Source organism: Bombus fervidus, chromosome 7, assembly GCF_041682495.2.
Source record: "Bombus fervidus isolate BK054 chromosome 7, iyBomFerv1, whole genome shotgun sequence".
Classification (NCBI taxonomy): Eukaryota; Metazoa; Arthropoda; class Insecta; order Hymenoptera; family Apidae; genus Bombus; species Bombus fervidus.
In genome coordinates this window covers 8,638,925-8,664,179 of record NC_091523.1, presented here as the reverse complement: position 1 = coordinate 8,664,179, position 25,255 = coordinate 8,638,925, and the positions used below count along the sequence as shown (strand labels likewise).

The 25,255-nt window shown below is 34.9% G+C and overlaps 1 protein-coding gene across 1 annotated transcript in view; it reads right to left on the bottom strand.

The window, feature by feature from the left end:
- Positions 1-5,283: 5,283 nt before the first annotated feature.
- The window catches only part of LOC139988940 (neurotrimin), a 63,210-nt gene continuing 43,238 nt past the window's right edge, over positions 5,284-25,255 (bottom strand). Inside the window, exons 2-10 of the mRNA XM_072006750.1 lie at positions 9,215-9,418; positions 8,228-8,598; positions 7,309-7,456; positions 6,918-7,193; positions 6,502-6,608; positions 6,218-6,407; positions 6,103-6,129; positions 5,904-6,019; positions 5,284-5,619 (exon numbers count right to left, since the gene is read on the bottom strand). Of these exons, the coding sequence (XP_071862851.1) occupies positions 5,931-6,019; positions 6,103-6,129; positions 6,218-6,407; positions 6,502-6,608; positions 6,918-7,193; positions 7,309-7,456; positions 8,228-8,598; positions 9,215-9,418 (1,412 nt within the window). The 3' untranslated portion in view covers positions 5,284-5,619; positions 5,904-5,930. The remainder of the gene's footprint in view (positions 5,620-5,903; positions 6,020-6,102; positions 6,130-6,217; positions 6,408-6,501; positions 6,609-6,917; positions 7,194-7,308; positions 7,457-8,227; positions 8,599-9,214; positions 9,419-25,255) is intronic.

The following is a 25,255-nucleotide window of genomic DNA, read 5'->3' as shown; positions in this document are numbered from 1 at the left end:
TTTTAAAAGTCGTCACTTCTTTAGAAAATGCAATGCATATATATCTTCAATTGTAAATTTATTTTTAATTAAAACTAAAATGTGTATGTATTTGTATCGCACAATGGTCGCTAGCTATCGTCAGTCGATTTCAGAGAAATGGTACGTAAATTAGAGTGTGAAAGTTGAATGTCAAACTCGGGTGTCGGAGGCGTCCCGGGACGTTCTCTCTAGTGTAGGCTCTTGCGCCCGGGTGTTATGTATGAGAACCGTGGAGTGAGTGTGTTGGTGTACTTGTTTTGTCGCTTTTTAAATATAGGGCTAGATAGGATAGGTAGTATACTTTCTGGTGTGTTTGTTAATTATAAGTAGGTATCTGGATCATCCAGAGCATGGAAAGTCAGTTGTATTATCACTTTGTCACTATGCTTGTCTTTAGTATTTGTAATAGTACTAGGTACTTCTCTTCTGGCCGATTTACAATGTCGGTCCATTGTTACATTGGGCAAATCGTTTTTTTTTTTAGTGTTGTGAATGATTAATACCGGTTTGAATCAGAGTTGCGAAGTAGTTGAAATTTGGCGTTGCAAATTAGTGTTGCGAAAAAATGTGAATTTCGTGTTTTGAATCAGAGTTGCGAGAAAATGATGACTACGGTTTGAATTAGCGTTGCGACGAAATATCCATCGTGTTTGCTGTAGTATTGCGAACTATAATAATCCGCAATATTATTGTTCTTAGAATTTTTTATTATCAATTATTAGAATTTCTTAGAGTGTTACATCTCTTCTATTTAAATGTTAATTAATTTTTTACTATTGCGATTTTTAATTATTGCAAATAATTAAAGTAGCTTTTATAATAGTTCAATCAGAAATAGTAATTTTTATTTGATTCAGTTTAAGAATTAGTGTTACGATATTATTCAATCGCGGCTATCTTGCTTACTTTTACAATTAGCGTTGCGTTGATGAATAGTCGCGTTTCTTTAATTAGTGTTGTGTTAATAAAACGCGATGCCCAAGCCTCTTCCACTGTGAGTGTGGAAGTATGTTCCTGGTTCCTGGATCACCTGATGCAACTGATAGTTGTGATAGTACATCAGCAACCTCCCATATGGTTGCACTGGGACTTTTCGTCGTTAGTGTTGCGTATATTTAAATACGAGTGCGTAGATTAGTATTTATTAGCGTTGCCGGAAAGAATACAGCCCTTCGGGAATTTTGAATTTTCTTTCTATTTATTTTCTATTTATTTTTCTTTTTTTTTGTGTCAATGATAAATTAATTGTTATTGCTAGAATGACAAAGCACTCTTCGCGATTTATTTTGCGAATTTTCTATTTTATAGCTGAATTTAATAAATTAGTGTTGCGAAATAGAGATGTTGTTCCACTCACGGGTTGTTCGGGTCAACATCGAGTGGATGGCCCTTCTGGCCAACGATTTTTTTTCAGCACTCCCTAATCCCAGAGCGTTTGCTTTTGGATTATACCGTACTGTAATATACTGCTGATAAACTTATCTATTCGATATTACTAAATATTTTTTAATTTGTTGTAGTACTATTGGTATAATTTTTAAATAATTTTATTAATCCAAATTACCTGAGAATACTTAAAATTGTGTAGAGTCACAGCTTAGTTAGTTAAAAGCTTAATTTGAAGTGATGCTGTTTTTTATTTTTTACAGCTATGTGATTTTAATCAGTTCTCTTTTCATCTTGGTATCCAAATCAAAATTTCAATTTTTGATAAAAATTCAATTTCAAATTGTTTTGGATTTAGAACAATATTTTGATAATTTGATCTTTTTTTGTAGAATGTGTTTTTTCCTGTCATCAATTTCCTTTACGTACTAATTTATTAAATTACAGATTTCTTGAGTTGTAAGAAATATCATTAAGATTCATATATGCACAGAGGCTTAATTAAATAAAATGGATGAATGAAAGGATAATGAAATGAAATACGTATTACGAAATATTTATCTGCATTTTGAGCCTTGTTTACTGGGATTGTTTATATCAAGAATTTTATTACATCTTTTATATTTTGAGTTTGTTTCAAAATCATTATGAAATCATCATGAAACATCCAAAAGAAGACTTATATTCCATTTAATGTTCCATTCCTTTTCCTTTATTATACTAATTAAATCTTCAGATAGTTAGGATCCATAAACAAATTGTTAGATTTTTATTTAGGTAGAATCCATAAATCTTTAAATTCTTATATAGACAGATTAACTTAAATTTACAATCAGGCAACACATGTCTTTAAATTGAAAAAGATTTATGATTACGATGATTAGAAACTTAGGCTATTCAGTCAAGCCAGGTTTATGATTATAGATAGTAGGAAGTCAGTAGAAAACTAATAGTAGAAAGTACTGTTTCCTAATATTGTTAGTGCTTGCTTATGTAAGCGTGTTTTAGTATTTAATGCATATATTATTAATCCTCAATTGGTGAAAATCATATTTAACTGCTAATGATTTAACATATTGACCATTCATTTGTATTGCATATTTTACATTATGAAACATCCTTATCACGTAAAATGTACAATATAAGTTGAAATAAAATTTTCTGAAATCAAACAATTTTATTCTAACCTATTCTGAGTCATTTCTAACTCAACGATACCAATTGAGGATTAAAGGTAGTAAGGTGAATAGGTAGAAAGATAGATGGGTAATTAATATATAAATGATGTAATTCTTCATGCGATATATTTTATTTTTTATTTTAATTATTAATTATTCTATATTTTCATGACAATGAGAGTCAATGAAATTTTCATTATCATAAAAATGTATAATATTAATATAATCACGAAATAGCGTCTCATATCGAATTACATAGCTGGTTTAAGATTTAATTTACTTCTATTTTCAGGATTAGCTTTTCGCTTCAGATTTCCTTAAAACTCCTTTTGTTGTTTCTTTTGTATATCAACCAAGGAATTGATCGTTTTGCAAACGCACATTAAGAGGAGAAGTTTTTTTTTACAAATAGATATTTTGAATGAATAAACTGTCGTGCGTAAAAGGAGGGTGAATAGGATCGTGGATAGGGAGGATCTCCATGCCGGTGAGACCCGGGCAATCATTATTTCATATATAATTACTAATCGCATTACGATACGTGATACAATTATTAATTATATAAGAAATAATACGAACTGATTGGCTTTGCTCGCGATTGTAATTAGCTCTATTAAATAGTTTCATTGCTTTCTATATGAGTAAAGATTTTTTTTAAGTTTTAGTTACTTTAGTTTTAGGTTTAGTTTACAATATATTAGATTCTATATTTAATTTTGTGTTAGGACGAATAAGTATCGTGGTGACATTCATATTGCAATTTTAAGATATCATTCCCTGTATATCGTTTATAATTTCATAGTAAAATTAATTTTATCTCAAACCATGACTAGTGTTGTAATTTTCTTCTATGGACGATTAAAAGTTCATCAATTCAAAATTAGATAACGGCTCCTGCGTTACCGCGTTAGATTTAAATTGAATATAATTCTTATTTATGCCGTAGCAAATCGTAGAGGGCGTAAGAAACACTCTGATTTTTGGAAGTCGGTATTTCAGGACATCAGACACAAAATCCCATACACTGTCGGTATCTTGTATTTAATCACTACTAATAGCTTGGGGATCTCATGTCACATGTTCTGAAATACCGGCTGGTGAAAAGAAGAGATGTTTCATCGTTAATTAGATACTGTTAAAAAATTGAATACGATATAAATGACGAAATTATGGAAGGAGAAACAGAAACATATAGTTTTAATATATTTTCAATGAATTAGCACCTTATAAAGTATTACTAATTATTAGGTCCAAGTATATTAAGTTTCATTTTATTTATTAGTATCTCTATATGACTAAAAAAATTTGATACTATGCAAATAAAATATGTAGGACCAGATAGAAAAAAACGCTTCATTGGAAGATAAGGATATGTTCAAATCCTTTTCGTAGCTATTGTAGCTTTCTTCCATTTATCGTGTAGCATTCACTTAATCGGTTATCAGATCCCATAGGAAGTTTTTGGGTATAGAGTGTAACACAGTAATGGTTCATTTTAATTAAATGATTTTATTGGTCAAAATATCTTCTATCATATTTAACAACCTTGCTTTACAATAAGTTCGATAAAAGAATTAGGCAACTGTCCAAATCATATGGAATAAAAAAAGTAGTTACATATTAAGTCTATTCTGTAATTCATCTGTGATAATAAAATCTTATGCAAATAAAACATGATAAGGACATAAAATCGAGTTATCAAAATCGGAACTAATAAATTTATTTAGATCATCCAAAGGTAGTAATGAATTTCTTTTAAAAATGTCGAAGAAGTATCCGTATAATGTGTTTAAAATTACGCAACGAATTTATTATCAAATGAATAAATGCAACGAACGCTATACAAAAGTAACATGTAGTTGTCATATACAGAGCGTCAAGTTAAGCGTGACTGAAATTCCTACACGTAAACGTTTACATAATGTGCACCATTTGTTGGAACCGACTGTATTTTTGTACAATATTTATTTGTTAATCTATTAATTGTAACGGTTGTTATAAATCAATGCAACGACATGTCTCTGTACTAGAAGCTACGAAGCTATTTTGGAAAACGATACATCACTTCTTGCATTCTCCATCAGGCATTCATTTCCACTCATAACATTATACATTGAAGTTTGAATTGAAAGCACATATAGAAAATTTTTAATATTATAGATTTTTAAAAGGTGCCAGTGCGGTATATGTGCTTCCAACTCGCGTGTTTTCGTCAACTAACTACGGCGTTCCTTAATAACATTATTTCTTTGCTATTACACATTAGGTACCTACATGTCCTTCGTTCGCGATAGAAGGATGGCTTATCAGTGCCAGTTTCTGTACACGATCGATAGTTAAAATAAACTTGCGTACATGGCACTAAACAACATTGTAGAACACGGATCTAGTAATCTTAAGCATACAAAAATAAATTATAATAATAATCATGTATCTTTGAACTTATACATGTACAATGAATACTATATTATGTGTACGTATATATATAATATATATAGATATATAAATATATTTTAAAGTACAGTATCCCTTATAATTATTCTTGATTTAGAATACAACGAAAATGCTCTTTTTTTTTAATAATACGTACCAGAACATCTAGGAGAATTACCTAATGCATGTCAAATAATCGGAAACTACTTTTTTATACACAAGGAATGCCCACAATTAAATTTTGATAAATTTTTGTAAAAAAAAAAAAAAAAAAAAAAGAAAGAATGCGGCATACTGATATAAAACAAGTATCCGTGTTCGTTGTACTTGCATAGAAATGACGATATAATTCTTTTCTTTGTACCATCGTGAAATTTTACTCCAGCAATAAGCAGGGATAGAAATCGTAGATAACGTGCTATCGCAAATACCATTTTCCTACAGGGAACACATCGATCGTTTAGCGCTTGCTTAAAACATTAATTAATACATTATTTTAAAAAATATATTACACCAGCAATTTACAGTTCTCCTAGACATTCTTGTTTCACTAAACCCACCATTGCATTTGCTGGTGTACGCTTTGGCTGCAGCAAATTACCTGTACATACAAAATTTTTTATGAAATGAATTTTTAATTAAAGTCTATAAATATCTTTTAACGTAGAAAGATCAGATTGTAAATATTTATACGGAAGATTATTACACAGTGAGACAAAATATGTATTTTCTTTAGTAAAAGAATAATAAATATTTCTATAGATTTTTAAAGAAAACATTTCCAAAATTGTCAGTTTTGAAATTCTTGGATCCATTATTTTATGTTCGTGAGAGATACATATATTTTTGTAAAATAATATTTCTGTTTGTGAATTGCATACGTACCTATTATAGTTTAAGGAGTTCAGTAAATTACAGACTTAGAGCATAGGACGAAACGACTAGGAATAAGGTTGTAATGTCTAACGCGAATCGATATGCGCTTGATGACGATCCTTTAACTGAAAACGCATTAAATATTCATAAGAATCATGTTCATTTACAAAGAGATGCTATTACTCAATGTATATATTGCGATATTTACCATTCTCAGCTTGCTCATCCGCGTATACTGTAAAGCAATGGAAAAGAAACTTCAGTAAACCAACAACTTCATTATACAACGAACGATTACAAAAGTCATCTTTCCATCTTCTTACCTCCTACAAACATATGTGGTTTTGATGGCGGGGACCATCCGAAATCGTTTCTGGCCATGAGGATCGCTTCATACGATCCAGGCTCAAGCCCTTCGAATTTATATTCGACAGTAAATTGATTTCCTTTACCATTCGTTACTGTCGGCTTCAGAACTGTCCAATTATCGTCTCCTTTGCAACGATATTGTAGCTATATTATGCAATTAATACATTTATATTATCATATGAAAAAAGATATTAATAGATACGAAGATAGTAGAGTATGGTAATATGTATTTAATTACCTTGTATTCGGTAATTGGTGAATAACTCTCCAATTGCCATTTTAAAATCAATCCCGAATCGGTCTTTGTCATCTCACCACCGAAAATCATCGCTTGAGAGGGAAGACCTGTAAAGCGAATTAATGGGGATTTCACTGTAGTACATTATTTTCCAGTATAAAATATCCAAATTCTCGAAATTTTGGCTTTACAAATTTTCGAATTTTCAGATCTTTAAATTTCCAAACTTTGTGACTCTTAAATCCTCGAGCTATCAAATTTTCGAATATTCAAATTTTAGAATCTTTATCATTTTCAAACTTTTGTACGTTAAAAATTTCCAAACTTCGATACATTTTAGTCACTCTGTAACGCGTTTTATTTTATTTTTCAAATTTTTCCTTCTAATTGAAAAAAAAAAAAGAAGAAACTCATACCGGTAAGGGAAATAGTTTTCTCTGCTCGTCCTAATTTATTTTGCGCGATGCACGTATAATTTCCCAAGTGTTCCTTTTCGGTATGCAGAATCTCGAGGATATGCCGTGTTTTGTTCCCCTTGATCTCTATGCTTCCTTTTTTCGGCATCACTTCCTTTTCATCTTTCATCCACGTCACTTTAGCATGCGGATGAGCGTGCACGTTGCACATCAACTGTGATTCAACACCGAGACCGGTATGCACCCATTTCCCCTTTGTCTCTATTTCGGGAGCGTCTACGAAAACAAATTGTACACGTTCTTTTATGTTTGATTTATTCCATTGAGGCAACATTTAAATATAGAATAGTAGGTCACTGTAACAACGAGACCGTGTACCACAAATTCTTACAGTTAACAACGACGTTAATGGCTTCTACAGGTGGATTCTCCATTCCGTTCTCGATCAAACACTGATAACGTCCACCATCGTGTTTGTTAATATTTATAATAGTTATACGGTTGCCAGTGACGATTACGTTATTATGGACTCTTTCGTTCTGTAATAAAAAATAAAGAAAAAAATGAGAAATGTATGAATCATGTTTTCTATACTTTAATCGTATTAAATATCTTTAATACGTTCTATAAATAAGAATCGCGACTTCTTGCAATCATTACTTTTCCTTAATTAAACATTCCAATGAAACTTTTTCATGTATCTTTAACCCATTAAAGACTAAGCAATGAAATGATACGTAAAAGTTATGTAAACGCAATATTATTGGAAATGAAAATAAAGTAATTTATGTGCTGTTTTCTGGAAGTAGAACAAACGTATTGAAATAGTGAATACTTTATAAAAATCCACTATACAAATCAGGGAAAGTAAAAAGTAAGAAGATGATCGCGTTAATTTTTCCAATCTTCATGAGAGACTACATTCTAGGTAGAAGCATTAATCTAAATATATCATATCATTCTTCTAAAAGGATAATCTAAGATACATCATTTTATTTTTTGATCTTGGACATTATTCAAGTTCCTCAACATCTTTCACCAAGCCATTTCTTAGCCAGTTCTTTAACAACTTACTTTTTGAAAAGTATCGAGCAATATTTAATTTGTATCCTAAATAAAGGGAAAATCCAATTATTCTGGAAAATATTTTAAAAATATTTCTTTAGAAGATACAATTCTTTGGAGTCTTTTTTATAATCAGAATGTTAAGATGTCCTGACTTCAGAGAAAGATTGCAAATGAAATAAATACATTTTTGCCAGAGTTTATGTTCCTTCGCGTACAGAATACGAGTAAAAATATTATCTTACCTCGTGATACCACTTTATCTCACTTATCGGTTCTATCCTTGTTTCACAACCGAGGGTAATGTTTTGACCGACGTTGACTTCTACCCTTTTCGCAGGGATGACGTGTATCAGAGGTGGTTTATGCTGCTGCGTTGGCGGCGATGGTGATGGAGCCGGTGCTTGGTCAGAAACTATCACTCTATGCTTAATCGTAATGGGCGGCTTGTACAGAATACTGCACTCGTAATCGTTGGAAGTATCATTGAGCGTTGCATTGTAGATTACTAATGTATTATTCCATAGTCGAACTGTCCTCTTCTTGTCTGCGTTCATTGGATTCGAGTCGTAGTAGAGAAATTCATCGTCTTTCTTCCATGTGACAGCGAATTTTTCTAAGATATTTCAATTTGATTAAATCTCTGTACACATTTAGATTTAACTCCTTGCACTGGAGAAGCATTTTAACATTTTCGTCTATCAATTCGATAATTAAAAATTGAAATCACGAGATAAAATGTTCAATTACTTATCTTGTTATAAAATAATTATTTTATATTTTAAACTGTGACATTTTCTGTTCAGATAATTACTCGAAAGAACCGGAAAAATCATCCTCTGAATCTTACTATAGTATCATTAAAATTGATAAAATGAAGCATTTCGTGAATTTCTTATTAAGAAAATCAAGATAACTGATTAATATTATTTGATTGTTTACTATTTTTATATTTAATTTCTAATTTCTAATTTCTAAATGCAGGCAAACAAATTTATATTATATATATGTATGTAATAATGGATTACGAAGAACATCTTTGATGAAAAAAGAAGATACTTTTTAACAAAATATTCACGCTTAGCAATTTTACGAACCGATAAAATACATTAAAATGATCGTATCAGAACGGTTTTCTGATGCATTGTATTCTGATGCCAGTATTCCGGATGCAAGGGGTTAAGAAAAACATTAAAAATGTAGAAAATTATACATCCTGATTTCGTACCAACCTGCATTTTTCAATAGACAATGTAGATATATGGTGCTTCCATTTCTCACGTGTATACTCTGTGGCTTAGATATGATTTGTGGTGGTTCCTCAAGAGCTCCAGTATCATCTTCGTCATCGATGGTATCATCGTCGTTGTAATCAGACGGTGGATCGTCTTCGATGTAATCAACACTCTCGGAACTTTTAGCTGGTTTGCACCAAGCTGTAATCAAAAAGAATACGTTACTGTAACACGCATTTTCTTTCTGAATTTCGTTTTAAAATTCTTTGAATTCACATCTTTTTCTTCGCTTCCCGTGACTCTTGTAAGCTTTATTTAACATGGCAAAGAAAATGCTAACGAAGTGGAGAGAATTTTTATCATTCAAACACGAATGCAAAAATCGTGATCTCGCGTTCACGATCGGTCGATAGTAGATGTAATGTAAATGTTATTTATGATTTACCGAGCGAAATCCATTTGTATACTTAAAACTTTCGGTTTAGTACCTTCTTGTTAGTACATAGTTCATACATAGTTAGTATTTAGACTCGTTATGATAATGACGTCAATAAAGATAACAATATCGATATTAAAAATGAATTGCCTCGATCATGCGAATTTTTCAAAATTATCCATTGTTCGGAAGGTTAATCGTTCGAATTCTTGCAACTGACGGTATAGTAAAAGTAATTAATGAAGAATGAGACGTTGGAAATAGCGACAGTATACGAACTGATATTCGTAATAATATTAAAAATTAATTACATATGTGTAACTGCTTCAAAATTTAATTCTCGCTCGAACGATTAATCATCCGAAATCTGGGCACCGACCTCGCGTACCACACAAAGAAGAACGAATCTATTGTTATAAACCGATCGCTAACAGCTGTTACCTAGTTCTTTCTCAAAGGAAACACCTAAGATTTATATCCAGGAGAGGCCTCGAACAACGATCGAAAAGAAGGACACGCCAGTTGGAATTAGATTTCTAGTGCACGACATGCGCTTAATTTCAGGGCAGCGTATGTAAGCACACTGTTTTCTAATAATACACGGCCCTATATTCGTCTGTCTTTCTCAACAATGCTCTTTTCTGCTTGTTTGCGTGTGACTTGCGTGTGGCGGCGGCTATCGGTAGGCCACGGTTTTACAGGATAAAAAATTTCAGGGTGAACAGTAGAACGAATGAAATAAGAGGTCCACACCCTCGTTGGCTGCGTGTCTATGCTCACTTTGCCCTATTTTCAGCCACGTTCGTTTTATGGTCATCGTTTACGTATCCAAATTACGATCGCTTTCGATGTCAACTAAAACTACCACACCTCTGTCCATGGGTAGACGAAGATAATAGCGAAAATTTGAGATGAAATAAAAGTAAAATATGCTACTAAATTTTAATAAATGTTGAATAATTTTAGACTAGATTCTTTGGACCAGAAACAGCACATCATTGTCGATGGAAAGATGAATTACGATATAGCCGAGATGGGTTACTGGATAAAATAAAAATGAAAATAATTTTGATGAATTTTGAATAATTGATCTATGTCCTGTAGACCTTTTGATTTCGTTATTGGACACTCGAGAAGCAGGTAAAAGCGTCGACGACTGACCCACTTCCGGTCCCCACTTAAGGTCCACTACGCTCGCGTGAGCTTCGCATTGTCGATACGCTCGAGATCTCGCGGTATCCTTTACTTCAGCCTTCGTGAATTTATGCTTGATTCGAGAATAGCTAGTTAGTCTAGATCTGAAAAGCTTTCAGATTTAGGACACCGTGAACGCCTCTTTGATAAGCTTTGATTACATTGCGAGTTTCAAAAGAACCTTTAAAGTCTTTGTATTCTGATGAAACTTGATTACTTTTGGACGATTAAAGATATTAAGATGTGATATTAATAAAAGATGTTCGAGGTTGAAATAGGAATTTGCAATTCTTACGAATGTTACGTGTAATTTGCTGCAAGAAAGTTGAAAGAGGTGCAAAACGTTTATACGAGTATTATTACATGAAAGGATTGAATTATTTGGAATAATAACTGCGATTATATCAAGAACGACCTATAAATCTAGGTTAATGACTGACCACCACGGTAGCCAGTTCTGTTTCCACTTAGCCTGTAACCCCTTGCTACCGACTCAGCGTCGGTATCCCTTGGTAACGGCCTAGAAAAGTCGCCACGGTGTCCCATTGCTTAATTTATACTCACCATGGGGTGTTTAATGTACTCTTCCCTTTTTGTCGACCTTCGATAACCAATCGAAGCGAATACATATGTTTCGCTTAACAGACATCCTTGAAAATCGAAATTCAGGTTTTATCAATAGTAACATCGTTTAATTCTTATAATTGTTTTATATCATAAAGTTCTATAAATTCTTTTATCAATTAATTGTATAAATAGTCTATTTTCTTATATATTTATGAGAATATTGAATATGCAACAATGTACTGGGTAAAAATAATACGTAAAAATAATAAAATTGTCAAAGTATTCGTTAGATTTCTGCGTATTTTCGTAGTTCCCTGAAATTAAGTATTTTGTCACTCGTATCTGTCGAGAATTTGGCAAGAACAAAGGGAAATTTGTTCTATCTCGACGTGTTGCGATTAAACGTCACTACAAGAAATCCGATAAAGCGACGACTTTAAATCTTTTCTCGCAAAATTTACGACTGTCCTTGACGATTATATTGAATTCTAAATCTTCTCCCTCGAATTTCAGCAGAATGACAGGGACAAAGGTAAGGACATCTCGGCGACGATCTGGACATCCGGCGTCCAAGGTGAAAGAGACTGCAATACGCAATGCATCATAAACCAGGCATTCGAGCAAACGCAATGTAAGACGCAAGCACAACTCGATGCATTGGTTCATCGCGGAGATCTTGCGAAATCGAAAAGAAATCCAACGAAATCCAATTCCCCCTTGTTTCTTCCTCTTCGTCGACCGCCTTCCTTTGTTCTCTGTTTTCTATTGGAATTCGAACGGTGACTCGATACAAACACGAAAGAATAACGGACGTGCTTGAAAACCGCAAAATCGTTTTGCATTAGGCGCACGCGTAACAAACGATGATGTCATTCCAGCGACATGTCCAAAAAAAGGACCTGCCTCATGCTCGCGATTCATCCTAACAGTACACGTCATCCTGTTTATGCGTTTGCCCTTACGTGATCACGTTTTCTTACGTGTCTACGCCGTATTGTGTGGCCGGCCGCCACCCCCACAAATCAAAAGGATAGAAACTGTAAATCGACCAGGTGAGATCGGCTAGGACTGCATCGAGTGGTCGATGCGGCCTGCGAAATGTCAGGGTGTTGTTGCAGGCTGCAATTACGTTCACGGCCCTACCGACACATACTGGAAGGAAATTTATTCAACTTGTAAACGTAACATCCCGCCTTTTATGCCCCATTTTATAATTGTTATTAGTGTCAAGGAGCGTACAGACGATCAATATTATTGTCAGTACTCAGGATTCTCAGTACTATCGTACGTAAGAGAACCTTTAGATGACCAATATATATCGTCAGTACAATGTGGAGAACCCTGAATACATCGAATAATATCGATCGTCTGAACACTCTTTTAAAGAACGATGATGTTTCGAGCGTATAAAATGATCGGTCACTTTTCCATTACCATTGAATCTGAAAGCACAACGTCTCTTACTCCATTGTGATTTTAAAATCTATGAGATATAGTTTTAAGAGAAGGTGATATTTTCAACACTTAGAATGATCAATGTGGATCTGAAGAAGAAGTAACAAATAGTTGAGAACTTTATAAAATTAGATTATCGAATACTATTTTGCAGAATTTTTCAAAGTGACGACTGTGTGAGTAATACTGACTAACATTATGGAAGTAATCAGGATCAAAATCCAAACTCTCGTAAATGACGCATAGATGTCAGATTAATAAGGATATTACGTTCGAGATATATTTCCTATTGAATGTAGCTTGCATTAATAGTAATAACTAAGATTTTATATCTCATTCGTTTCGTTTCTCTCATCACGTATGGACAGAAATGCAAAATGTCCGTGATTTTGCGCATATATAAATGTATGACTAAACCGCATATAAGTTTCTTACAACATAGGCATTCAGCCGGATTTTCCGCGATTATTCATTGATTCTTAATTTATGCCAACAAAACATGGTTTTGTAGAAACGAAATATTACCAGAGGATAAAGACCGACCACGCATTGACATTTCGAATATTTCTCGGTGGTCATACTACCAATTTAGATCGACGTCATGTTCCTCCTATACACAGACCTACAGCTTTTTTTCGTAGAAGCAAAAGTATTCTCGATTACACTGTTCCCATCTGCAGAAACGTAACGGAGCCGTTTTTGCAATTACACTCTGTATTCTTCTTTCTCTACCCATATCCCTTCAACTAACTCACATACGCGTCACACACAGTGGATAATAGTAATAGTGGATACAAGAAGAGACCAGTAGCTAATTCCGATGAAAACATTTTGAGAGAAGAAAACGATGATGGACGAGAAACCGTAATGCAATTACAACTGTTCTCCGCTTTGTACATCGGCAGTTACAAGGTGCAAGGAATGCCAGTTGCATCGATAAATCTCAATCGGCCATTTCTCATCGATACTACTCCTCACTTACAAAAGAAAGGTCATCGGATCTATGATATATCCGTTTCAACGAGCTGCCCTTTAATCGTATCTTTCCTCTCTGTTGTAAAACTAAGCGTGGAGTTGAAATGTTAAGCCTTTGTGGTTTTCTTTCAGGTTTTAATTATGAAATTATCTTTCGTATTGTATATTAATTTTACAGAAATATGTCGATATATTATCAGTTACGAAAGTATAAAAGTGTAGTAGAATTTTAAACAACTTTTCCAAGTAACTTATTGGCTATAAATTAGTTGGAATTAAATGCCAAATTCTGCTTGGATCACAAATTGTCAAAGAATGTAAAAAGCTACCTTTTTAGTAAGAACGATATAAATTCTATGTGACATGCGTTAAAAAATGTTAGGAGCGGTATAATAATCTTTTTTAGCTTCTGGAATTATCAAAAGATAGAATGTATGATTGAGTCTCGAAGAATCCATTAAGAGTCTAGATCCATTAAAGATAAGTAAATACTTAATTCGTATAAGACTTGAATATTAACAATTGCGAAAATGAAAAATTCTTAACCCAACGCAAAATTTCGTTAAGAAATACGAAGACGAGACGGTATAACCATCTCGAGTTTTTCCCTCATCGATCGTTTTCCTCCCCCATGAAACTTCCGTCTGTTTGCCTCGGCGAGCCTTCCTTTCCTCGCGGAAGTGTCGTCGCCTCATAGGGTAGAAAAGCCACCATAGCTTTCCCCAGTTATCGATGGTTGGCTTCTTCGTAAGGCAAACATGATCGCCCTCTTCAATTATCATAATGCATCATGATGTCTGAATCATCCAGTCGTGTTTTCCTTGAAAACTCGCAGCAACATTCAACTTACATACTATATATTTTATGTTAAAACCGACCGCAAATGTAATGACGATTGAACGTGGAAATCTCAAGTATGACCGTTAATTTTCTGATTTATTGCGCAACTACTGTCTTATATCATGGTTAACGAGGAACCAAGAGGAAGTCCGGGTTTGCAGAAATTCTCAAGAGAATTACCATGGAGAATGCCGTGTTGGGAAACGATCGAAAATATCGACGAGATATTAACATTCAGAATTTATCGTGCGAAGGCTGAAGTTGACAGTATTCGATGGATCACGAATGTTGAATGGGCTGACGTCACCTCTCGCATTCCCTCACGCCTTAATGGTTATTATTGCTAAGAGGCACGCACTCTTATTCCAAGAGGGAACCTCTCGTTTCACGTATGCCGCGTTAAACACGTGTGCGCCTGTAAACATCGGCCCTCGCATTCGTGGGTGCGCGTAAAATACCACGAAAGGAGGTAGGGGTCGTTGCGTGTCCACGTATGTATACACCAACAATGTACGTGTGTCATGGAATGTGCAACACGATGTGCATTGTACACTGGTGTTGGAACATGGATAATAAAACTGGGAGTGCCATTTGGCCGAATTGACCCATGTTAGCACACAACGCTGGCGTATAGCCCGAACCTCCGAAAAAGTCTTTGGTCTCCTAAAGAATCAACGATATCGTTCGTTTCGTAAATATCGAGGACGATGTTTTCGAGGTGAAGAGTTTCATCCTACTCTTTCTTCGTCTCCTCCTCCTTCTTCTTCTTCTTCTTCTTCTCCGTGCATCGCCGTATATGGTGAATGCGAATCTCTTCTCCTACGAGTTAACTATGGAGGATCTGAGCGAAACATTACGGCGTAACGATTCGAAAGCGGTTCGACAAGTTTGCAGTCGCCATCGATTAACGTTGGCACGCGGCGAGAACAACGCTTTCCGAAGATTCTTCGAAGGGGATGGATTCATGATTAATCGTCCGTATCATGTTAGCTTTGATAAGACGTTAGATTGAGTCATAAGTTATTTGTTCCTCTCATTTTTTTTTAATCTTTCAAATGCTATTTGCAATTTGCTTTTGTAAAGTATTATACTTGAAAAATTGATATAGCATGTTGATAACAATGGCATTGAGGTATTTTCGAGTAGTACGTAACTTTAACAGGTTAGGTTAGGTTATTTCGATCCTTTTTGCGTGCTCTGCTTGATGTAAGCTATCCTAGAATATATAGGTATCTATACATCTCGAATAGAAGTCTCTTATTTCTTGATGTAAAAGAGACTTTGATGAAAACGTGTTGTATTCAATGCACGACAATGTATGTATATTAGAATTAATAAAAGACAATACTTAAAAATATCTTCTAGGATTTGCTCAAAACATGACATTACTTGTGCCTAGTAAAATATTCATGTAAATTCAGATTTGCGTAAATGTAACAAAAGAAACGAAATTCAAATATAGATTCATTTTGTTCCAAACATTATTATAACCACGGTACTTTATTTTAGATACTTTGTAAATTCTTGCATATTATATTCATTCACTATACTTTTCTGCGCATTTAATTGCATATCTACTTATGACTCAATCCAATTCGTCAGTTCTGATAAAATACAACTTATTACTTCTGTAGAACAATTTTCCCAGTAGCGTGCTAGTGACAATTTCATAACCGGAAATAAAGACACCTTGGTAATTAATACAATTCCGTCTAACAATAGCTTGGAAGGTTCTAAAGGGCGACGTTTTAATTCGCTCGAACTAACGACTAATGGTCTAATTCTCACAGCGTCGTATTTCAACTAATGCAACGTCGCTTCTTCTCTTTTCTCCGGACTAATGAATTGCGTCACGGTTTTTCGAATGAAACAGAGAAGAAGACTCGCTACTGACTTGCCCCTCAACGATGTCATCTTTTCCACTCTAGAGGAACCAGCTATGTATTGCGCAACCTGGCCGACGAAGAAGAGCCATCGCTGCGTGGAGAAACGGAGAACGCGATTCGAAATAATCCGTAGATTGCAGCTGGTTCTCACCACGCGAAAATAACCGTGTGCGGCTGCAAGGAATATAACGTCCCGCGTGCGGTGAAATGGCAAAAGGGAGGACGAGACATCGTGTGGATGGCGAGCTGCCAAACGGGAAGATAACATAGGATCGCAGATGCTCCCTCTTTCCCCTGGCTCGGGATCTAAGAACCGAGCTAAACTGCTGTGACCAGAGAGAAAGAGAGAAAGAGAGAAAGAGAGGAGAGCGTGAACGGAGCGCAGCAAAATGAAACCACGAAGAAGATACCGTGACTACGCCCGGATTTTTTACCAAGTCCCAAAGCCGCCTGATTTAGACGCAGCTCCGTTGACGGAGGAACGAAAGCGTCTCTCACTCTCTCCAGAAACCTCCGCAGCGTTGCTTAGCCTCCTCTGCTCCGATTTCGCCTCGCGCCTCTATACGATACAGGAAGAGAAGGAGTTTTGGGGGATAGCATAGCATAGGAAATAATTTATACCGAGCGTCTAAAGATAATTTCCACGGGGTGGATATCCAGTAGAGAGAGAAGCAGTCTAGCGTAAATTGGGTTGTATAGAGATTCGATGGATATTTTCTTATGTTCGTTTATACGCTTATGTTATTATTGCAGTGGATATATTAACTAACAAATACGTCGGAACAATCAAATATTTAAATTCTTGCGAGACATCGTTTTTCAAATGTTCCATTCGTTAGAACGATAGGTCAGATTTTTGATGTTTTAAAAATATCGAAAGTACTCCTTATATAATATTTAGTAGGTGTAACAAATGTTTCTTTAATTTCCGCTTCTTTAGTTGTGTTCGTAAAGATATAAATTTGCTTAAACATCCACGATCTAGTCACGGTGAACTATCTTAGGAATAGAAAATAATTAGAAGATATAGCCTACAGTAGATATTTCCCTTTTAAATAATTTAAAGAGAGCTTTTCTACAAAAGTAGCTAGGAGAATGTTTTTAGAAACCACGCGCACCGTCATAGCCAGGCAAACTTTCATTGAAACGAATGGTGATCATTCTGAGTAATAACCTTGCAGTTTTCTTTGTTATTACACAGGCTAATAAATTCTAATTAGTTGCACATCGTAACTCTTTCTATATTTTACGATTATAATATGTATCTGTAAAGGATTTACGAAAAATTTATTTCATGACCATTTATGTATTTGTATGTTTATACGTCGTTATAGCTCTCACGTAATTTTGCGTTTATACTTCGCTATAAGTCAAGAATCATTCGCGTAATTTTACATTTACTATTTTCGCAATGTAATATACATTTATTGTTTTTCAATATAATATAATGTCTGTAAATGTTGAGCAGATATAAATATGTAATAACGATGACCAAAATATTAAAAAATTTCAGTTTCATCCATCTTTACATTCAATATATATGTTTTATTTTAGAGTACGAAAGTCACAGATCGTAGAAATTATGAGAAAAAGATGTGACACGGATCGAAAAAAGAAGATTTTGCGCGAAGCTCTGTTAATCGGCAATATCAAACGTAAAAAGTTTCTTAATAGCTTAAAACGGTCACGGTTCTCAAGACCTTCAGTATGGCGGCAAGCAGGATGTGGTAATTATTATTTGTTGACCGCGTACTCATCTTGCGTTAGTAGGCGAATGTCAACAGTTTATCGTTCATTGTGTAAACGACTACTACCTTTGCTCATACAACGTAATGAGAATGAGCGAACTTGGAGCGGAATTTACATTTAAAGACGTGTAGCTGAAAAATATTTGCGAGATCGAGTGCTAGCGTTTTAACGTATGCAGATAGAATGGAATTAAAATATAATGCATTTACTCGATATTTCTCAATATTTCTTGCGTGAAATTGTATAATAACAAATTTTTAACAGCTTGAAATCATAGAGATTTTTCTGTTGAAGCTTTTAATTGTATTTAGTATTATTTAATAGCTTTTGATTTTATTAATTTTATTTTAATAGTTGTATCAAATTAAAGATTTTATCTTTTGTACCATATATATCCTCCAAGTTTCTCTACTTTAACATTAAACATAAAAGATAACCAATCGTAGTAAGATAAAAATTGTATACAAACTGTCTAAATAGATAGTTGCATTGATAGTTTAATCATGGAGTTAAAAAATAAAATAGAAAGAAAGCAACAAACAAAGAATTAGTTCTTCGCTATAGAAGGATATAAATCTTATACTGTAAGCGACAAAATAATTTGTTTTACCCTTTAGAACGATCCCAGGCTAGCGCTAAACTCGCACGATGCACGTAACGAAATTAACAAACACGGGTTCTTCGTTCACGCTAAAAGTCCTCACCTCTGACACCACCAACATCACCAAGCACGTCAACTCTTCGATGATTCTTCGTATCGTACCAATGGAATTAAATAAACATCGTGGAACACGACTCGAGAAGGATCCCCCTTCACCCTTTTACTTGGAAAAGTCATGGATGCGAGATTTGGTAACGTGATACGTATAAACACGAGAGGGAAACCAATCAAGGGTTTTCAACGCTGATATTCGCCCTCGCGGAACGACGAACTTGAACCACGGAATCGATCGTGTAATCCGGTCACGTAGACATTTAACCCTACGCACGTTCCCTCGTTGCAGGATCTAATACTTTCCCTTGTTTGGAAACGATATTTCTGGGAATCGTCTTCGCCTCGAGAGAAACCCACGCGTGCATCTTAAAAAAAGACTAAGAAAAAGAGAATATCTCTTGTAGCGAAGCATCGAAGCATCGGCTGAACCTATAAAAATCGCCGTTCGTTTGATTTATACCGACAATTACACGAGGACGAAGCCACAGGGGCCATTGTGCGTTCCCCATTCTCGATCTTCGTGTCGTGGATCATCCGACAACGCATTGTGCGAGACGTCTCTCGGGCACCAGAGGATCCTTCCTCTGTGGACACGGTTAAACAGTCGTTAAACGGTGAGTCACGATCCTAAGCTAGAAGGTGATCGCGTTATGCAAAGTTTGTAGGAAAAGTCGAATGTGTCTGATGGACAGAGAAAGTTTTAGAGTATCGTAATCGTAAATACGATTAATCGATCGTCAAATATGGGCGTTCTTTCATACATATTTCTGTAAATGTATGTTGGGAAGATGAAGTATCAGATAGTGTTCTGGATAGATGGATGGTGTGTACACCGCTGACACGTCTAACGTTCCGTGTAATGGCATTATATCTCGTTCATTACTATTGATAAAGCCTTAAGTAGTATGAATGTCGGGTTACCGTGAAGCGTATCTGTACTTGCTTTCTACCTACCACGTAGGTGAGGATAAAATTATACCTACTCTGCAAACCAATTTTCAATAGTTTGCATTAGACGAATTTATGCAATCTTGTTTGCTAACAACGTTGCAAATCTTACTGTCAGAATTTTTCTCTCTACTTTATGCTACATTTAAGAGAGTAGTCAAAACGAGATTAGTCGGTAATTTTGTATAGAAATTTTATACATTTACGACGGTGTATTTTTATCGGTACCAGTTTTCTACTTTAGTCATACACTAGTAAATATTTTCAATATTACAATATCCTTGTGATTTTGACGAAAAACGTAGTGCAGTTTTTTATAAAATTTATCATTGCTATCTATCAAGATTACTTGATCCGGATATTTTCAAATTTTTTGAATTATTTTTTTTCAATATAAAACTATTTTTAATGTTCGTTAGGTTTTTGTATCGTTGTTGTATGCAATTTTAGAGAATATTTAATAATTAATAGAATTATCATGTAATAATCCTTTTGGAAATATGAAAATCGTATTTAAATTAATAGGATTTAAAGCATATATTTGTGATATGTAAATATGGAGATATTATGCCACCATTATGGTACAGCGATCTGACAATTGCGTTATAGACAAACACGGGCGGGCAGATTCCTTTACTCTAGAAATTAGTGGCGGTAAACGATAATAGTTGTCAGTGTGCTTTCCCCTACGTAATATTGACAAGTCGGCGGTAGACTCATTTGCGCTACCTCACTGAATCTTGACCACGTGCCACACGCTGTATTATGGCCATCGTGAAATCATCGTTTCTCTGCTTAGCTATTCCCATTTAAGTATAACGAACGCGTAATTACTCTCAATTAGGGCAGCAGGCGTACCGCAGTCTACCGTTTCTTCGTACATCTTTTTTATCCATCCTTCATTCATGATTTACGTTGCTTCTTCACAGAGTTAATCGCAGCTCGTTCCGTTGCTAATTAAAGATATAACGTTATCAGAAATGTTTTTCGTCCAAAGCACTTCGTTTTAATTCACAGAGTAATCTCGAGATAAGCGATTTAAGCTAAGAAATAGGTTACTCTGTGGTGCGCCAGTGTCGTTCAAAGAGCTATTAATTGTCGATAAGTTATCGATAATTTTCTGATACTTATTAATACGTCGATAACATTATCAATGTATCGACGCAACGAATAAAACAGAAAAATACAACTCTCTAAAGATTTTGAAAAAAAAAAACAACTGAATGAATTTATCAGTCAGATTTGAAGTTATTTGTATACTACAAAAATACACAAATATACAATTATTATACACGAAATACACAAAATTACACAAACATTATGGAGAAGAGAGAGAAGTACACGATCCGTACTGCGATAGTAAGCTTACAGTCCTCCTATTCAAATCTAATCTTACATTTGTAAGAATTATATAAAAATTAACAGTTGATGCGTATATTTTTTCCGAATTAAATTCTCTTTACGAAAATGTTTTTCATCCATAGATTTTTAAGAATATTTGAACAAAAGAGTTAAGAGTAAATTCAGCTTGTCAATATCGAATGAATAAAATTGTAACAATATCGATATCTATCAATGATGTTATCAGTGATAACACCTTTAATAAATTCAAAGACGAATATTGGAGTACGTATCGCATTTCCAAGAAAGAAGGAAATGCCATGACCCAGTGGTACCCAGTATGGCAGAGCAACATACGTTTGTAATACCGTGTGACGCGGACTTTTCACTTATGGTGACAGAAACGAGATGTAAATCGTGGAAAAAAGCGGCGACCACGACTCAATAAACCTACAGTTAGTCACGGTTGACCTACTTACGAGTGTCTTCGGTAAATCATGAGCAAGACAACACACGCCACGGAGAACACGGTGGATTTCCGTGAATCCTCAATGAAGCCGACGAGCCGTGACTGGTGTAGATAAGCAGCTGCGGTTCCTTGACACTGTGGAATCGACGTATGTTGTTCCATGCCACTTAGGCGTATCGATGATCGTGGACTATATTAATTGTTCGGTTGCCTGTTCTTTACGTGACTTTTCCCGTTTATTCACGATCTCGTCGAAAGTTCATATTTTGATGCGTCTTGGGTGCAATTAAATTGAAATCATTAAATAATGAAAAAATTATATACTTGAAGGAAGGTTCTCTTGAGCTTCTCCTTTTCATTAATTCTAATTCTTGATGTTTTAATGAATCTGTAAAAATTCAAAACTGTTTGACGTATGATACAATACACAGTTTTATTAAGATGGATTCTCTTTATAGTCATTTGAGATCATTATTTCCACTTAATTCAATACTGCGTACAGTATAAACACGTTATTTCATTCTTTGGGAATTACGTATAAAATGATTGATTGTTCATTATATTTCCATGATGCATCCGACGTTTCAACGGAAATGATTAATCGATTAAGAAACTAGAGAAAAACATGATCAAGTACGTCACATTTGACAGTAATGATTCCTAAAAACACGGATAAAGTCAAGAAAATTACATACCGTCAAAACAGTCACCAATGATATTCTGGATCGAATAAAATACTAAAGATCAGGATGCCGACATTAAACAAATCGTCTGTTTCCGACATAAAGAAGAACGGCGAATGCGAGCTTTTACCGTTTCCATAAATCTCGATGGATTCTTATCGAAAGCCGCGTGACAGATTCTTTTTTTAATTCAGGTAGCTGGCCTGTTACACGAACACTTCTCCACAAAGACTCAATCGACCAGTTTGTCGAGTTTCGTATATGGAGAGGCAAGCCTTATTGGAGAGAAGTCCGGGCTCCCTCAGAGGAAGAATAAAGAGATGTCCTGATACCGATCGTGCCCGTGAACGCAAAGAGTTTCATTGACCTTTCCCGATCCGTGCAAACCAACACACAGGACAATGAATTGAACTTGCTCCTACGAGGAACGCCTGTTATCGAACAACTGTGAATAACTTGCGAATCTTATTGATCCATTTAACTCTTTACGGCGCCAAACCGTTCGACTTGTTCTGGGTACGGGCCACATTAATTGACTAGTCAGTCGGGTTACATAAATGGCACAAGTTTCTCTATAGATCGTACAAGCGAGCAGTCCCCGAAGAAATGCCAGCGTCTCTATCGATTTATGATCGCGCATCGACATTGACCTTTATGCCATCGTCGTCGCTAAGAATCTTCTCGTGGGTCTCTAGGGTAGTTGAATCGAGATGGTTTTATTGATCCGTTCATTGCTATTTCCCGTGCATCGTCTGTACACCTTAAAGTATTTCATTCTTTGATTAATATTTTTCTGGTCTAGATATGTATATCATATATTCATATGTTAACGACAGTATCGCATATTAAATAATTATAGTTTGAAATACGTCGAGGGCATTGATTAATCAAAGAAACGTTGAATTAATAAAGCCTAGATTAATAAGTTTAATTGAACGATAAAGCGGCTTGAATTTAAGTAACTTGACTAATTTGAACAAGGTTTTACACAGACGTAAGACAAATAATCAACGAAAACACATCGGGTAATACTTTTGAAATGTCATTGCTGTATTATTCATGCCATACGATGAGTAAAGTTATTGAGCTGTGTCATTTTTTATCTATCTGCGTTTTATATATTTACGTTTTTCGGTATGTCTTACTCATACTGTAATATTTTCAGCGCTCGAGTAACTTCCAAACGACGATTCTATGTATATTAGTTTCGTTAACAGCACAAAGTAGTCATAAGATTGGAAAATTGCCATCGATGCGTAATTTTGCATCAGAAGATAGCGATTGTCTGGGATATATATCTTCATGTTAGTTTTCGCGATAAAAAGTGTTGGTATGCTTATACTCGACTAGGTCTATCGAGACTGATAGCACGTTTCAAACAGTTATACTTCATAAACAGTATAACTGCAATGATAAATACCACCGCGGCGTATCTTTTCAAGGACAGATGGCTGATAAAGTAGTAAGTACGGTACGAACCAACAAAAATAATAATCTGCAATTTTTAGTGAAGTTTAGTGAGTCAGTCTAACGCAAACACGTTCTCATTGACATTTTTTAGCTACTTTCAACGTTAGATCCTTTTAACAACACAAAGTTGAAACACTGTTTTGACCCCAGTTTTTATCTTCGCTTTCTTTTGTATCATATTCCTTGTTTTCAAATAATATTTTAATGAGATTTTAATGCAAAATTCGGGGCTTATCTAAAACAGTACACGTGGCATGTAACGTATCAACCACTTTCCATTCTCTGCTCGCTGCGCGAAAGGAAAGAAGGCGCCAGGTTCAATGCGGACGCTGTTTTGTTTTCTTCTTCCTTTAAATCTTAATCTCGGCGGGGCTTGTTCAGTTTTTCATCCACCCTTGAAACGAAAAGGTCCGCAGCATCTTTTGTTCCCCCGGGATACTCAGCTCGCCGCTATAAATCACCTCCGATGTACTCCAGTGCATATATTATCCGGCAACAGCCAAATGCGCTTCCGCTTATGCAACCAGTTGCGCTTACGCGCCGGATCCATTGTGCCGTCTTTTACATTTACATCTTGAGAATTCGTCCTGCACTCTTTGGCTCATTCACAACGACAAAAACGACCAGCATTCATGGATCGAACTTTCCTAATATGCTCGCGACTTACGTAATGCTGTCCTTGAATTATGGAACGAATATGACGAGTCCGGCGTTAGTTCGTTCACCGTTAATCGAGACTTATTCTATTTGCCATTCGAGTTACGTATACGAACTTTTTAATGAGAATCTTAAAAAGGTGTACAGGATATTATACAATGATTACAAAAAGTATCTGCATATATTCTTGTTCATCAATGAAGCATTCTTTTATCAGCATCAAATTGTAGACATATGAAAGTACTACTAAATGATAAGAAATTTAACGTAATTGGACTGAATTAATTTAGTGTGTAAATGTTGTAATAAATACATACAATGACGCGCAAATACGTTTTGCAACCACTGTAGGTACTTAATAATAAATAATTTTTAAACGAATTCCATGTTTTAGGGCACTTGATCAAAATTCTTATGGATAACAAACTTTTCAGAGATACTAATCTTACGTAATTCAATGAAATTGATTACTGAGATTATCTCGATTGAAATTAAGGAAAATAATCTATGAGATTCAAAGATGATCTACTCATGTAATATTGTATAAATGTACGGTGAAAAAATCACGTTGAAGCAGGAAAAGGAAATATGTCTTGAATTGTAAACGATAATAATTAATAGATCAAACAATCGATGGAAGAAAGGCATTTCTA